The sequence below is a fragment of the Strix uralensis genome, chromosome 1, assembly GCF_047716275.1.
Source record: "Strix uralensis isolate ZFMK-TIS-50842 chromosome 1, bStrUra1, whole genome shotgun sequence".
Classification (NCBI taxonomy): domain Eukaryota; kingdom Metazoa; phylum Chordata; class Aves; order Strigiformes; family Strigidae; genus Strix; species Strix uralensis.
The window spans coordinates 53,752,633-53,766,893 of NC_133972.1; the positions used below are offsets into that span (position 1 = coordinate 53,752,633).

The 14,261-nt window shown below is 36.8% G+C and overlaps 1 protein-coding gene across 1 annotated transcript in view; it reads right to left on the reverse strand.

Moving 5' to 3' along the window:
• Positions 1 to 1,047: 1,047 nt before the first annotated feature.
• ODAD2 (outer dynein arm docking complex subunit 2) overlaps positions 1,048 to 14,261 on the reverse strand; it is an 89,455-nt gene continuing 76,241 nt past the window's right edge. The window contains exon 20 of the mRNA XM_074892436.1: positions 1,048 to 1,509. Coding sequence (XP_074748537.1) covers positions 1,396 to 1,509 — 114 coding nt within the window. The 3' untranslated portion in view covers positions 1,048 to 1,395. The remainder of the gene's footprint in view (positions 1,510 to 14,261) is intronic.

Here is a 14,261-nt window from a genome sequence, read left to right on the forward strand (position 1 = left end):
TTTGATTGGTCACCGGTTGCTCATGGAACTTGTGACAACCCTGTGACTATGTAGGTGTTTGCATCGATCAAAGAATACAACTTGGAGTAACATTTTGATCTCCACACTGTCAGCACCTGTCTGTAGCTGGTTTCCTTTAAAATACTCTCTACACCTTTCCTAAGGGCCCAGTGCAGTCCTCCTTTTTTCACAATTGCATCAGTCTTCTAAAATGAAATCTTAAATGAGCCTTTATGTTCGCTTCAGAGAAAACACAAGTAAAAAGTTGGATTTGCATTATGTCTTCCTTAGAAGCTTCTGCCAGCAGTAAAATTAGTTGCCTTGAGTAGCCACACTAGTTAGAGGAAAAATAACGAAATTACAAACTGCTTCCAAAACAAGAAAATTGTTAATTATTAAAGGAAGGAAAAAAATTATTCAGAAGTGAGTACTTGACATACACAAGTTTTTTAAACATTTGGGTTTTTTCAGTTTTGTCAGCAGTCTATGCTTGTAATTAAGACATTACTGCTCCCAGGGGAATGCCTTAGCATTATTTGTTGAGCATGGTATGTGCAGTGGGTCTGTAATCTATAACATCAATAATAATTTATGTGCTCTTTTGAAAGCAACTCTAATTCTGGACATAATTCTATGCAGAAAAATAAAGTGACTGAATCAATACAATGTTGTCATCAGTTTAAAAATGAAAAAAATACAATAAGATAATTTTTAAATGTAAATATAATACCCTACTTTTTATTTACAGCTGGTTAATTTTAATTTGAGTTAAACACGTGTTAATTAAAACACATTTCACCAGCTACTTATAAAATTAAGCACTATTTTGTTTGATGTTGGTAGAAACAGGAAATTTGGAGTGATGTCTACTGCTACAGCTGTTTGCAGTCCTTATATAACACCAGATGTGAGATTGATGTATCTGCATTTTGTCCTCTCCTGTGAATTGCAAGTGATCAAACAGGCAAAAACATAATGACAAGATGATTGGACAAGTTTAGCACGAAGGGAATTTTCAAGACATTCATAAATCAATGCACAACCACACACAGAGTGAAGGAAAATTTATTGTAATGACATAGATAAGCAAAACCATTTCTATCTACAATGAATTTCAAATACAAACATATTAATTGTAGAAAATGACATAACTTAACAGATAGTGTTTTGAACAATGTAATGCTAAAAGACACACAAAACTAGGTGCGAGTGTTTTCTAAAACGTAGGTGTGACAAACCAACAATGTAAAAACAAACATAATTTTCCACAGATTTATTGTTATTATCCTCTCATAAATGAGCTCTGCTATGAAATACAAATGCTAGAAGGAGTAATCATGTATTTAAATGTAGCTGTATTGCAAAACAAGTGTGTTGGTAAAAGCTGCTAAAGCATCAGCCATACTTTGCTTTTTCTGTTGCTAGAGCCAATCTGCGAATGTTTGCTATGCAACCAGCTGCTGCCTCCTGCAGAGTTTCATCTGTAGAGCCTACCATGGCCAGCAGGAGCTAGTAAAAATACAAAAGAGAAACAACATAAGAAAAACAAATAAGCGTGCTATCATTTAAATACTATTAAAATCATAACTAAAACAACTGCATGAATTTACCCACATACATAATAAATACTAAAAATCATATTAACAACACTGTACTATATAGGTATGTATACTTCTGTATGTATAGTTTTGTATAGCTATATGTATTAACATACACATAGAGCACAGTACTTTATATTCTATTTGTACCTGTCAATTGATATTTTCATGTCTGATTTTCTGTTTATTGTATCATGCCTGTCTATTGGTTGTGACTTGGATTTTTTCATGTAAGTAGAAATATCATATGCTTTATTTGAAATCATGGTTTTCTTCCCAATGTATACTTGTAAATTTGTACACACTCAAATTTTTTAATAAAAAAAGCCACGGTTTTTTTTTTTGGATCTTGATCATGAAACTGGATCCATGTGAATGGACCCTTGTGTCCCATTGACTGCAGTAGGTTTCTTTATTGTCACAGCAAACCACTCACATTAAACTGCTTGAAGGATACAGATCTGGACAAATCAGTCTTAAACATTTGCATGTAAAAGTAAAAAACAAAAGCTCAAGAAAGGCGCCAAACTTTTGGAGCTGATTCAGCTTTTCAGTCATGTGGAGTAGATCCTTTAATCTGGAAGTCATTCAATTTTTTCAGTGGAAATTCCCTTGGAGTACGGTACTGTTCAACACAACTATGACCTAAGACAGGCCTTGATGATAAAACATTTTTACATATCAGAAAACCATTAATAATGGGTTTGGATCTCACTTCTTCAGTGTGTTGCAAGTCGGTGATGCAACTGCAAAAGAAGTATATGCTGGAAAACAGAAGAGTCTTGCTTAGCTTAAATCAGCTCCATGCAACCCTCAGGTTTCTGAAAATCTGCCAAGCTTAATGCGCGTTCAGGTATTTTGAAGCTCAGACAGCTCTAATTAAAACCTATATTTTCAGTCTGTGATACTTAGGATTCTGTGTTCACCCAAACAATGTTGAGTCAAACCACAGAGAAATCTGTTATCACTCAACTCCGGTGCATATTTTTCATACAGCTAAAATATTACACAAAATTATGAACTGCTAAATATAAAAGCATAAATTGAATGCAGACATCAAATTCATATGCTACCTTTTTCTAACCTTCCAGCAATCATGAGGCATGGGCCACAGCTGCACACATATGGCATTTGCTTAGAGAGATCAAAGCATTTTATACTTGAGGAAGTATTTGTGTTAGCCAAATGTACAAAACAAGCATCTTGCCAGTCACCTTTCACACTTTGACCCCTACATGTAACTTGTAAGAGTGCCTGTGATAGGCCTGAATTATGTCAAAAAGGTATTATGTAAATTAAGCAATAATGAAAAATTTTTCTAGCAATTCTTCTTCCTATAATTTCCACTACTGTAATCACATGTCTGTGTACAAATAGCTAGATAAGAATTCTTAAAGTACGAACACTACTGAAAGGATATGCCAGAGTTAAAATGCCATGAGAAGAAATTATATGGGAAAGTTTTGTGTTCTTATACTTTATCTGCATACAAAAGATGTGCCAGGGTCAGCAACCAGAGAAGTCAGTGGAAGTTTCACCACTAACTTCAACTGGAAGCAAGACCAAGGAGCATGTCTCTGCGTAATGATAAAGCTGCTCTACAAAGCACAAAGGCCAGAATCAGGTCTTATCACATGCTTAACAACTTTTTTTTTTTCTTAAGAAATATTGCTGGAGGAAGATCTTTCTTCCTTGCTATTTCCCACCAGCTGATTTCTCATCAGCTTAAACTATAAAGTGTTTCTTTGGGTGCCTCACAACTTTCTTATATAACTTACAGAGGAAAACTGGTATAGATCCTTCATATCCCTGACTCAAACCCAAAAATATGTATGCACATACTGTTCCTATGGTGGTTTTGGTAAAGCCATAAGTTTCAAATTTGGGGGCAAGGAAACTATACGTCTTATGTGATTATTCACTGCATCTTCACAAATCTAATGCAAGGCTTTTTCAGTGCAGTGAGAGTAGAACTCAAACTTTCATAATAATTTCATCATAAGACTCGTTATCAATGCATAAGAGCAGAAGTTCATCACAAGAATAATGTTTTGGAGATACATTATCTAGTAGAAATACAGCAAAAAGCAAAAACAGACCTTTAGTTTTATTACAACTGCATGTTAGGTAGTAACATTTATTTCTTCTTTTAGCCACCACTTCTCTCAAGGCTCAGAAGACTTAGGATAATAGGAATTTTTCTGTCACTTTCCATGGAGATCTCAATATTAAGCAATGACAATGGCTGTACAGGAGGGTCTGTGCTCTTTGTTGCAAGTGCATTTCAGAAAATCAGGGTTAGGTATCAAAGAACAGCATAATACACAGCACTGGTTCAAAGTACCCAAATAAATGCCTAAAGAATTATTGGTACTAATGCCACCAATGCAAACAGCATTTTTTATAAAGGTATCAGATACTGATTTTTCTCCCTCTGAGTTCAGGGGATCAAGGATCAGTTGCTCTCTTAATTTGTTGTTCTTCTAAATCACTTGCCAGTGGTAACATGTATAAGAACTGCCACATCATACAAAATCCCGTACTACACTGTGTCTCAGGATTTTCACAATATTACTTCAAAGAAATATTCTTGGAAAAACAGTCCAATACAGTAGCTGCCTCTGAGGACTGAGAATATACAGCAAAATTTGTCAGTTAACTTACTCCTTTTGTGCTAACAAAAAGACAGCTGAAGAGAAGATTATAAAAAATGCAAAATATTTCAGTATAAGTAGGTAATTCCATATTTAGGAATCTAACTTTGAAGATTTTGATATAAATACTGCCTTAAATGAAATTAAATTTTATTCTTTTTGTATATTCAATAAAGTTATAATTCTTTCACTTCCTGACTGCCACTCCTTGATCCTTTCGTGGGTTCAGTTCAATTTACTGGCCATTTGGGTCATCCAATTCAGGTATGGAAATGTATTCATAGATAGTATACACAGACTATACCCACATATTAGATATATTTGACAAGTCCAAGAAATCTTTTTGTATTCCAATGCACCAGTGCAATATAACATGTCCTTTTTCTTGATGCAATGCCCTTGAACTTCATGTATCCCTTCCCTTTACTGTTCAGGTATTGTTTTCTGACACATGTAAATGTTAACAGATGTGAGAAGCAGTAAAAAAGCATGTGGTACAAATGCTTCTTTCTGGCACATAAAAGGCACTTTCCATAGACAGAGAAAGCATTTGCAGCACTATGTAGCCTTCATTTTCTGTTGGCAGGTATCTATATTCTAAGGAGAGAGTCCAAAATTTTTTGCACAGTTAGCACGTCATACCAGCAAATAAGCACAAATACAAGCTGTTTGGAGAACGTACAGAGCATATGTAGCATTTCTGGATTCCAAAAGCAACAGCAATGCACAGCCAAATCATTTAAATATTCACAACAATTAACATTTTGCTATTACTATCCCAGCTTTAAAATAGCACAGAATTGTGATACTATATTAGGATTGCACAATCATAGAATAGTTCAGAATGGAAGGGATATCAGGAGGTCTCTAGTCCAATGGCATGCTCAGAGTCAGCTACAAGGTTAGACCAGGTTGCTCAGAGTTTTATCCAGCCTGATCTTGAAAACCTCCAAGGATGGAGATGGCACAACTTCTTTGGGCAACCTATTGCAGTGTTTCACTGTCCTCACAGACAAAAAGGCTTTCCCTGCATTCAGTTACTCTTGTTTCAGTTTATGCCTGTTGTCGCTCATCCTCTTGCCATGCACCACTGTGAAAAGCCTAGTTCCATCTTTTTGATGACTGACCTCCTTGTAGGTACTAGAAGGCTGCTATTGAGTCCACTTGAAACTCTCTCTTTTCCAGGCTGAAAAAGCCCAGTTTCCTTAGTTTCTCCTCACAGGGCAAGTGCTTCAGCTCTTGACCATCCTGGTGGTCCTCTGCTGAACCTATTATCGTTTATCCATGTCTCTCCTGTACCAGAAGCCAAAGCTGGGTGCAGTATTCCAGGTGTGGTGTAATGAGTACTAAGTGGAACAATCACCTCCCCCAATCTACTGGCCGTGCTCCTGCTTATATGGCCTTTGCTGTCAGGGCACTTTACTGGCTAATGTTTTGCTTGCTGTCTACCAAAATCTCCACACCCCTTTCAGTAAAACTGCTTCTCAGCCAGTCAGTCCCTAGCCTGTATCACTGCAAGGGCAAGTGCAAGTCTTTCTCAGGTGCAGGACTTTGCATTTGTCCTTGCTGAATTTCATAATGTTCCTGTTGGCCCACTCCAGCCCTGCCTAGGTATCTGATTGGCAGCCCTTCCCTTGACTGCACTGAAATTGTCCCCCCTGCACCAACTGGCAACTTGGTGTCATTGCAAACTGTTTGAGTAAGCAGTCCATTGCCTTTCTCAGGTCACTGACAAACATGTTAAATGGGACAGGTCCCAACAGAGAGAGTCCTTCGGCCCTCCCCTTGTCACCAGCCTCCAGGTAGAGTACAAGCCATTAACTACTACCCTCTGAGCTGATCATCCAACCAGTTTTAATCGATTTGGTTGTTCACACATCTAGCCTATAACACACTGTACCTTGGACAGAAGTATGCTGTGGGAAACAATATTGAAAACCTTGCTAAAGCCAAGGTAATGACATCCACTGCTCTCCTCTCATCTACAAACTTCGACTCACAGAGGGCATTCAGGTTTACCTTTGGTAAATCTAAGTTGATTGTTCCCAATCATCTTCTCCTTCTTGTACTCAGAAATGCGTTCCAAGAGGATTCCCCCCGTGAAGCTGACCGGTCTGTAGTGCACCAGACTGGGAGGAGGAATTGTTGCTCTGAAGACATGCTTTGCAAACTCTTATTGTTGGGTGTTACTATCTCGGGCATACCAAAGGTGTAGCAAAAACATAAAGTCTTTTGTTCCTCAGGGCAGTAGTAAGAAGTAAGGGGATAAGCCATAATGCTTGCTTGCATAGTCATGCATTATGAACGTTGTCACCACTGTCTGAAAACACAGCTTCCTTCCACATAGTATCTTTACCATCACAAAATAACCAATTGAAAAAGCATTATTTCAAACAAGACAACACAAGCATCAACATAAGAACTCACAGAAGTGTCATTTCAAAATGGGTATGGATCCCTGGATAAGCAAGACAGTAATAAAAATGGGCTAGTAATTCTTGAATTTTTCACTTCTACAAAAGAAGTAGCGCAAGGGGATTTGAAAGCAGAAAAATTGTATGCAAATTTTGTACGAACAAACCTCGAATGTGACAAAATCTCAGATGGTAGTGATGCTCCATGTACTGGTTACAATAACTTACAAGTACTCACTCTCCTTTAGCCACAGTCATGGCAGCTTCCAGACTCAGGTGGGAAGCAGGAAACATAGGAAGTGATATTTTCAAAAAGAATACAGTTTTGCATGTCTTAATCTTTAAATAAGGGGTTATTCATGTATGTGTCTACAAGTTTTCCAAAACAGTGGGAAGTGTAGAACAATGCTGCTGGAAAGAGGTTCCCTTGCTCATACAAAATAGATAAAAGATCAGCCTATTCAATGCTCTGGAGTCCTGTGAACATAAAAGCAAATAATGAATAAAAAATAACTATTAAAAGCATTTAATGCCCTTTTTTTTTTTTCTGGTTTCTTTAGGTTTTCTGTCCTGTAAAACAAATTTTATTTGATTTTTTCTAATCAGAAGGAAATATGGACAAACTCCTTCAACAAGATTTGTATGTATACTAGAAAGCTAGTCAGAGTTCACATAGAGCTTAAAATTCCTGGAACTAAAGACTTCAATACAACATCTTGTAGATTGACATAGCACTCGCAGTTGGTGGCAGGACTTGCCATTTTTTTTTTAAATTTAGATTTAGTATCTGACTTCTTTTACACGCAACATTTCCTAAAGGATGCTAAATTTCTAGCACTGTGATTTTCTAATTGCGTAACATTTCTTTTCCAAAAAAAGACATTTTTCACATGCTTTTTATAAATCTAACCTAAAAGAAAAAAATACTTTAAATAAAAGCATATGGTAGAAGCTTATCCAAGAAAGTATCAGTCTAGATCCAGCCAGCATTTTCTAACTTTCAACACCATATTGCACACTGGAAAATATTAAAGCACCTAGTTTGAGTGTTATGTTACACATATTCCTATGAAAATACTTCTCATAAAATTAAATTATAAATAATAAAACATACTCCACAATCAAAGCATAATGAAGGTTAAGGTAAGTCACTGTTTCTAAACTAAAATTCAGGCCAATTTCCTGATTTCCTCTTTCAGCTGAGTAAAAGGGTAAGACAACATATACCATGCACAGCTTCCTAAGAAGAAGATGTCCATGTAAGTTCTGGGGTGTTTTCTGTTAATTTTGTTTTTCTCAGGAGACACAAAGAGGAGAGATTTCAGATGTAATGTCCTGTGTGAACACTCTGAGCTAGCAGACATACAAAATCCAGTAGGGAGTAATTCCAGTAATGGGAAAAGATGGGCAGGGCAGACATCCACTGTGCTGATTCCCTCTTGTATCAGGTCTCTCCTCTCTGGGACTAAAGTCAGAGCAACTGCTGTTCACTCGTACCCGTGTAGCCTAGTTCACTCACTCTGCATGTAAAGAAGCAGGAACTGAAGCTCTCTCGATGGGGTGGGAGAAATCCTAGGAAGATTGCACCCGGCTTCTTTTTCTCTCTTATTTCTGTCTTTTCTCCCTCCCATGAAACTCATCTCCATTCTGGCAGCCATGGAAAAAGGATAAGAACCTTTTGGAGTCACTCAAGCATGGCTGGGGGGAATGAGGAGGTCAGGAGGTCCAAAGGATGCAGCTTGGGCTAAAGTACACCTGAACGTGGTGGTGGTCAGCAGGCTGGCCAGGAGCCGTCTCTTCCTTCTTGTCTTTCCCCTCCTCCCTCAGAAAACCAGTGAAAGAGTACAGGGGCAGGCAAACCTGTCTGCACTTTCCACAAGCAGGTGCAGGGCATATTAGGATAAGAACAAACTTGTCTTGCAGTTTGTGGTGCACTTCTAGATATTAAACCATCTCACCTATCTCAGGACTTAGGACAGGTGACTTGTCCTCGGCAAGTTGTTACTTTTTCCTATGTGACTGCCTGTGACAAAACAGCTGTTGCCAAGATGAATCCCACATAATGCAGGGAAACAAGGAAGAAAAAAGAGTGGGGCTTGATAGATTCAGTAAAGTATTCTGAAGTACCTTACAATGAGATGTTTACTATTTCTTTAGAATACACAGCTTCAGTGAACTTCAGCTGATTTTATATCATGATACAATTGAAGTTTAAAATCCTTCCGGGTACAGCTTCATTTTTTTTGTTTTTCCTACCTGCCATCTGTCCCTTTTTGTCTATTCATTTTGTTTAGTCACCTCCTGTATTCCAACTAAACTGAATGGTATTTGGTATAAGGACCGTATTTCTCCAACACATCTGAATTGTGCCTACTACAATGGGGACAGCACTCTTGAAAAGAAATCCTCTTGAGTGCACACTAATACAATACAAAATAAGAATATAATTCTCATACTCTCCAGAAAGGTTAAATGTTGCATTGCGCTATTTTGGAGAAATGCATACAACCTGAATGCCTAAAGGGAATTATAATATGGTACACACATTAAGTACACATATATACTTGCAAGCTTTTATATATCTACAAAATATGAATAAAACCTACAGCTCTCTCTACCTCATCTGTATTAATTGCCTATTTCTTATAATCATGTAATTGTTCAGAGAAGGATGCCCCTCTTCTTGCGAAAACATAATAAATGGGCAGAGAACTCAATATCAGTGACAAGGAGAAAGTGAACAAAATGCTAAAGGGTGAAATGTAAAATAGATTAAAAACTGTAAACTTGCAGGCCACTTTAAAATACACTAAGTTTAAAGGTTCTCTCATCTCAAGTTGTTACTTATAGGATTTCAGAGGGATATTTCCAACAATTTCAGATGTAAATCTGACTAAATATAAACATACCATGGAAAGGTAATGTAGCTAAATAAAACTAGTAATAAAAATAATTTCTGATCTTTGTTTAAAAGGTACGATTATATGTAACCGACTGGAGTCCTTAAGGGCAGATAGTTTGAATCTACTTTCAGCTGTAAGATGTTTGGTGCAATATTAAGAAAGAATTCAATCATTGTGAACATTCCAATGTACAAAGAGTCTTACGGGATATGAAATTCATCCCACAAAAAGCAATAGGCAGATCTGATAATCCAGAAGTGATGAAGCCCAGGGTCTTACAGCATATTTTTATTTGAACCACTTTCTGTATTTTATTTTTATTTCATTGTAGTTTTCAAGAGAAGATTAACATATAAAAGGCTTTTGCTGGGATAGGAGAATAAAGAACTTTTTCATAATCTCAGTAGAGTGACATTTTAAAAAAGCTTTTTCAATTCACTGGAAATTAATTTTATTAAGATTAAAACAGGAGCCTGCTTACTTACTACGTGTAATGGACATTTAAAACAGTAAAGTTATGTCATGGATGTTCGTTTCCTTTCATAATTTAGTTTGGCTCAGTAACACTTTGGGGACTATCCTTCCCTTATATGGCTGCCAGCCTGATCAGTCTTTCTTCTTTGTATTTCTTGCTCCTTTTTCATACTTACCTGCTTTTTCACACTTTGCTTTCTTTTTCATTTTAGAGGAGCATGACTTTTACCTTACCTTTCCTTTCCAAATATTCCTGAGGAGGTAGTACAGGAAATTAAGAAAGAATTGCTAATTCAGTTTTGGTTTTCGAAATTTGTTAACATTACTATCAATATGAATACTATCATTTTGTCTGTCTGTCTATCTCTAGCAGTCATATGAAGAGTATATGAAAGTTAAGAAGGGGCAGTTGCAAATAAACTATCAGCAGCAAGTCAGAGAAAAAAAGGAGGTTTAACCTCTCCATTAACACTCACATGCCGAAGGGTTCTGCCTGAGTTCTCAGCAATACCCTGAAACATGGTGCATTTTTTTTCTCTGGTTTGTCTGACATTCCTGAAATGCACTAAACTCTGTCTTTGATGACAACATTGAACGGCAGCAAAGAGACACCACAGTTTCCAGACTAGTGACAAATTTTGTAATGTTTGTCTCAAGTTGCATGTTATCCCGAGAACATGGTACAAAATCTGATTGTACTAGTATTTTAAAAGTATGTTAGATCTGCTGGTATGCATGAACTGACTTCAAATTCTCTTCTGTATTCAATTCCAAGTACTGATTTTGATCTCTAAAGTTAATATAGCTTTAGGTCCAATGGTCTAAGTGTCAGTCTCTGCCTATATATGATCATTATAATCAAAACCAGTGGGGTGCTTTTGCTAGCAAACCTTACATATCAAAGTCTGGGGATGAAAGCAGGATGTTCTCACTGTAGATCCATACAATAGCATTTATTCCAAATAACGAGCCAGGTTATTTTAAAGCTGTTTTTTTAATGGCATGCAAGAAGACTGATCTATAATCTCATGCTTTTAGATGTGTGGGTGGCAACAGTGCATACATTTACATAAACTGCAAGATGACTCGTATTGTTCAATTTAAAGTCTGGTTTTAGACTAGTAAATGTACTAGAAAATGTTCAGTTAGAACAGCATAAATAAATGTACAGATGGTATGAACACAGCTCAGCTTTATTCATACAAATATGAAACTCTGAATGTGATGAAGCAAGAAAAGAGCTGGGGCTGTTCATGAGCAAAGGTCCATGTGCAGTCCATGTATTCATTCATATCTGTAGATTTAAATGTATGATGTCAGAAAAAAATGAAAGCAACAATGAACATAGAGTGGAAGTTACTTTTCAAGATTGTCAAACCGTTTCTTTTTAGTTATTAGAGAAAAACATAAGGAATAATTATTTTAAATTGGGGAGTCAACTTCCTATAATTAACCCAAATTTCTTTGTCCCTTGAGCATTTCTTTGTGAACAGAGTCTATACAGTGGTCATAAAATACATTTACTAGTGCTGGAAATTTTGTGTGCTTTCCTAAAGTCTGTGTTGTGGAAAAACATTACCATGCACACTTATTGTGACAGATAAATGCTTTGGTTTTTTGATGATTAAAATGCAAGTGGTGGCTTGAATTAGCACTCCATTCAGGTTATATTCAACCAAAGTATCTGTGGTTTGCATAAAGTTCTCTAGGGTGGAGACAGATATTTTAAAAAGAAGCAAAACATCTTCCCAAAGCTACTCAAGGACTCACCCTGGCCACAAACTGCCTGAGTGGCTGCTGGATTTTGGAAGCTTTGTGAGATCAGAGAATTTTAAAGACACTGTATAACCTGCAAGCAAGCAATAATACCTGACTGACTGACTTGCGTATGTCAGTCAGGAAATACTAGAGGCCCTGATCGGCTTCCTTCCATCTCTAAAGATGTAACTATAAAGAAAGGAATGAAAAATTAACTAGTAGAAGTTAAATTTAAAACTTTCCTCCAATTAGGGCAGAAGTCTGTTCCTCAACTTTTTTATTGACTAATTGCTCAGCTTTAATTCCAAGCTTCAAGTTTTGGGGATGTTTTTGGCTTATTTGTTTGCTTGGGCTTTTTTAGTTTTATAAAAAGAAAGTTATAGTTGTGCTTGGGCAAGTGGAGGTTGTAGTGCATGTATAAAAGCTCTGCTAAAGCTGGTTAAAGCATGTGGGGGAAGATGTGAAAATTTATTTCCTAAAACCATGCAACTCCAACTTTAATATAGAAAGAAAAAATTCATGTGGGCCTTCTACCACTGCAAAAGGTTAAAAAGAATCACTATTAATACTCTAAACTTGGTATGGCAGTTACTTTGTATCTCAGGTAGGATGAAATGATTGGAAAGGCTGGTTAACTAGCTACCCAAAATATTATTTCACAACACTAATGCTAGTACAAGAACATTATTAACAGCATGTTGGACATTCTTGTGAGTATACTTGGGGCACACTGCCACCTAATTATAACAATATGTGGAACCTGGTGTAAGACAAAGCACTACTCCTATATGGGGAACATTCTCCCTTCTTCATCAGTTACCAACTCAAAGAGGCTACTTTTCCATGAAAACAGTGCATCACATGCTTGAATCATGATAAAATTAAGGAAGTTAACATCCGTTCCTGAACAGGAGCATCTTTATGCAGAATATTGTCATTTGTCAATGAGTGGTTTCTCAAAATACAATTCCCTCATATGCATTTGTGATGCTGAAGAATTAAACAGAATATCAGTTTCTTCCCCCACTCTCCAGGAAGTCAACACAAATTTAAAGATAAATAACTCCTACATTTAACTGAAAATGTTATGAGAATTCTTGGATTATGAGAAAAAGAATAGAAAGATTAACAGAAATAGCCCTATCAATCAGAAGCAAATCCAAAATTGAAGTCAGGGCTTCAGGGCATCTCTAGCTGTATGTTACATTGAAAATGTTTCTGTCCAAATTGTTTGCGAGGACGTTATTACCTTGCCCAAATATATGGACATCTTTTCAGTTCTAACAGATAGTTACTGGCAGTCCCTTTGCATCTGCTGCACGTATAGTGTGCAATACTGTTCAGTGTAGTAAATCCAATGCTTTCATGAAAGGCAAAAACTTTGCACTGAGCTGCGATGTACTTGCACAGGACATTTGACCTCCATGGCTCAGCACTGTGATTTGCTGTTTGCAATTGTCTCTCATCTCTACTACTATGAAGAACTTCATTTTTAGCAAAGTTTGCAACCTGAACATTCTCCACCCTTACCATTATCATTTATGAAATACTGAATGGCAACATCCTTTGGCTGCAAAACTTGATCTTAATTCCTACACTTTGATTCCTCATTTTTAATCAATTATTTATTCTTTCTAGGACTTTGCCTTCTCAACGCATAGCAGTTTAACTTCTTTCAGAGTTTTTGGTGAAGAGTGCTGTTGAATGCTCTCTTAAAATCCAAGCATGGTCAGTTCAACATTTCCAAATAGCAACAGGATTACTGCATATGAATAGACTATACAACTGATGAAAAGACAAAATGCTTTAAGAAGCAAAAGACTAATAAATATCCTCTATACAGTGAAAGTCCAGCAAATCCAGTACAAAAGTATGACAGACCCTCTTTAGATATATATACATTCCATTAGCCTGTAATGCCTCTAGAGTCCAGCAATTATCTCTCTTTGGAATTCTTCAAAGGAGCTAATCCAGTCTAACGACTGTTGGATTTGTGCAGATGGCACATATACAACGTGCAGAGATGAAAAGAGCAAATAAACCCGGATTCATCCTACCTGTGGTCAAGGTAGATAGTAGGCAAGAACCGGTGAAAGACAGGACCTCCAGAGGGCAATTCTGATTTTAGGTGTTCTAAATACCTTCTGGAGATTTTTAACCTTTCTATATTGCCACAGAGCCCTGAATTATGTATCTTAGGCTGACTCCAGTATTTGGAACTGTCATACCTGTATGTCAGTATGGAAGCACCTTTATGAATGCCTACTTCCTCAATCCTATATCCTTGAGAGTTTTTTTATTTTTCTCTTTATCTTCAACACTAATGCAATGAGTAGACTAGATACAACCTAAAGCCATTTTCTATCTAGCTTTCCAGTTTCCCCAGATCCAAAGATAGCATAAAATTTGCAGTGTATCAGACTCCTTTGGTAATTAAATAGCATTACTGGTTAATATTCT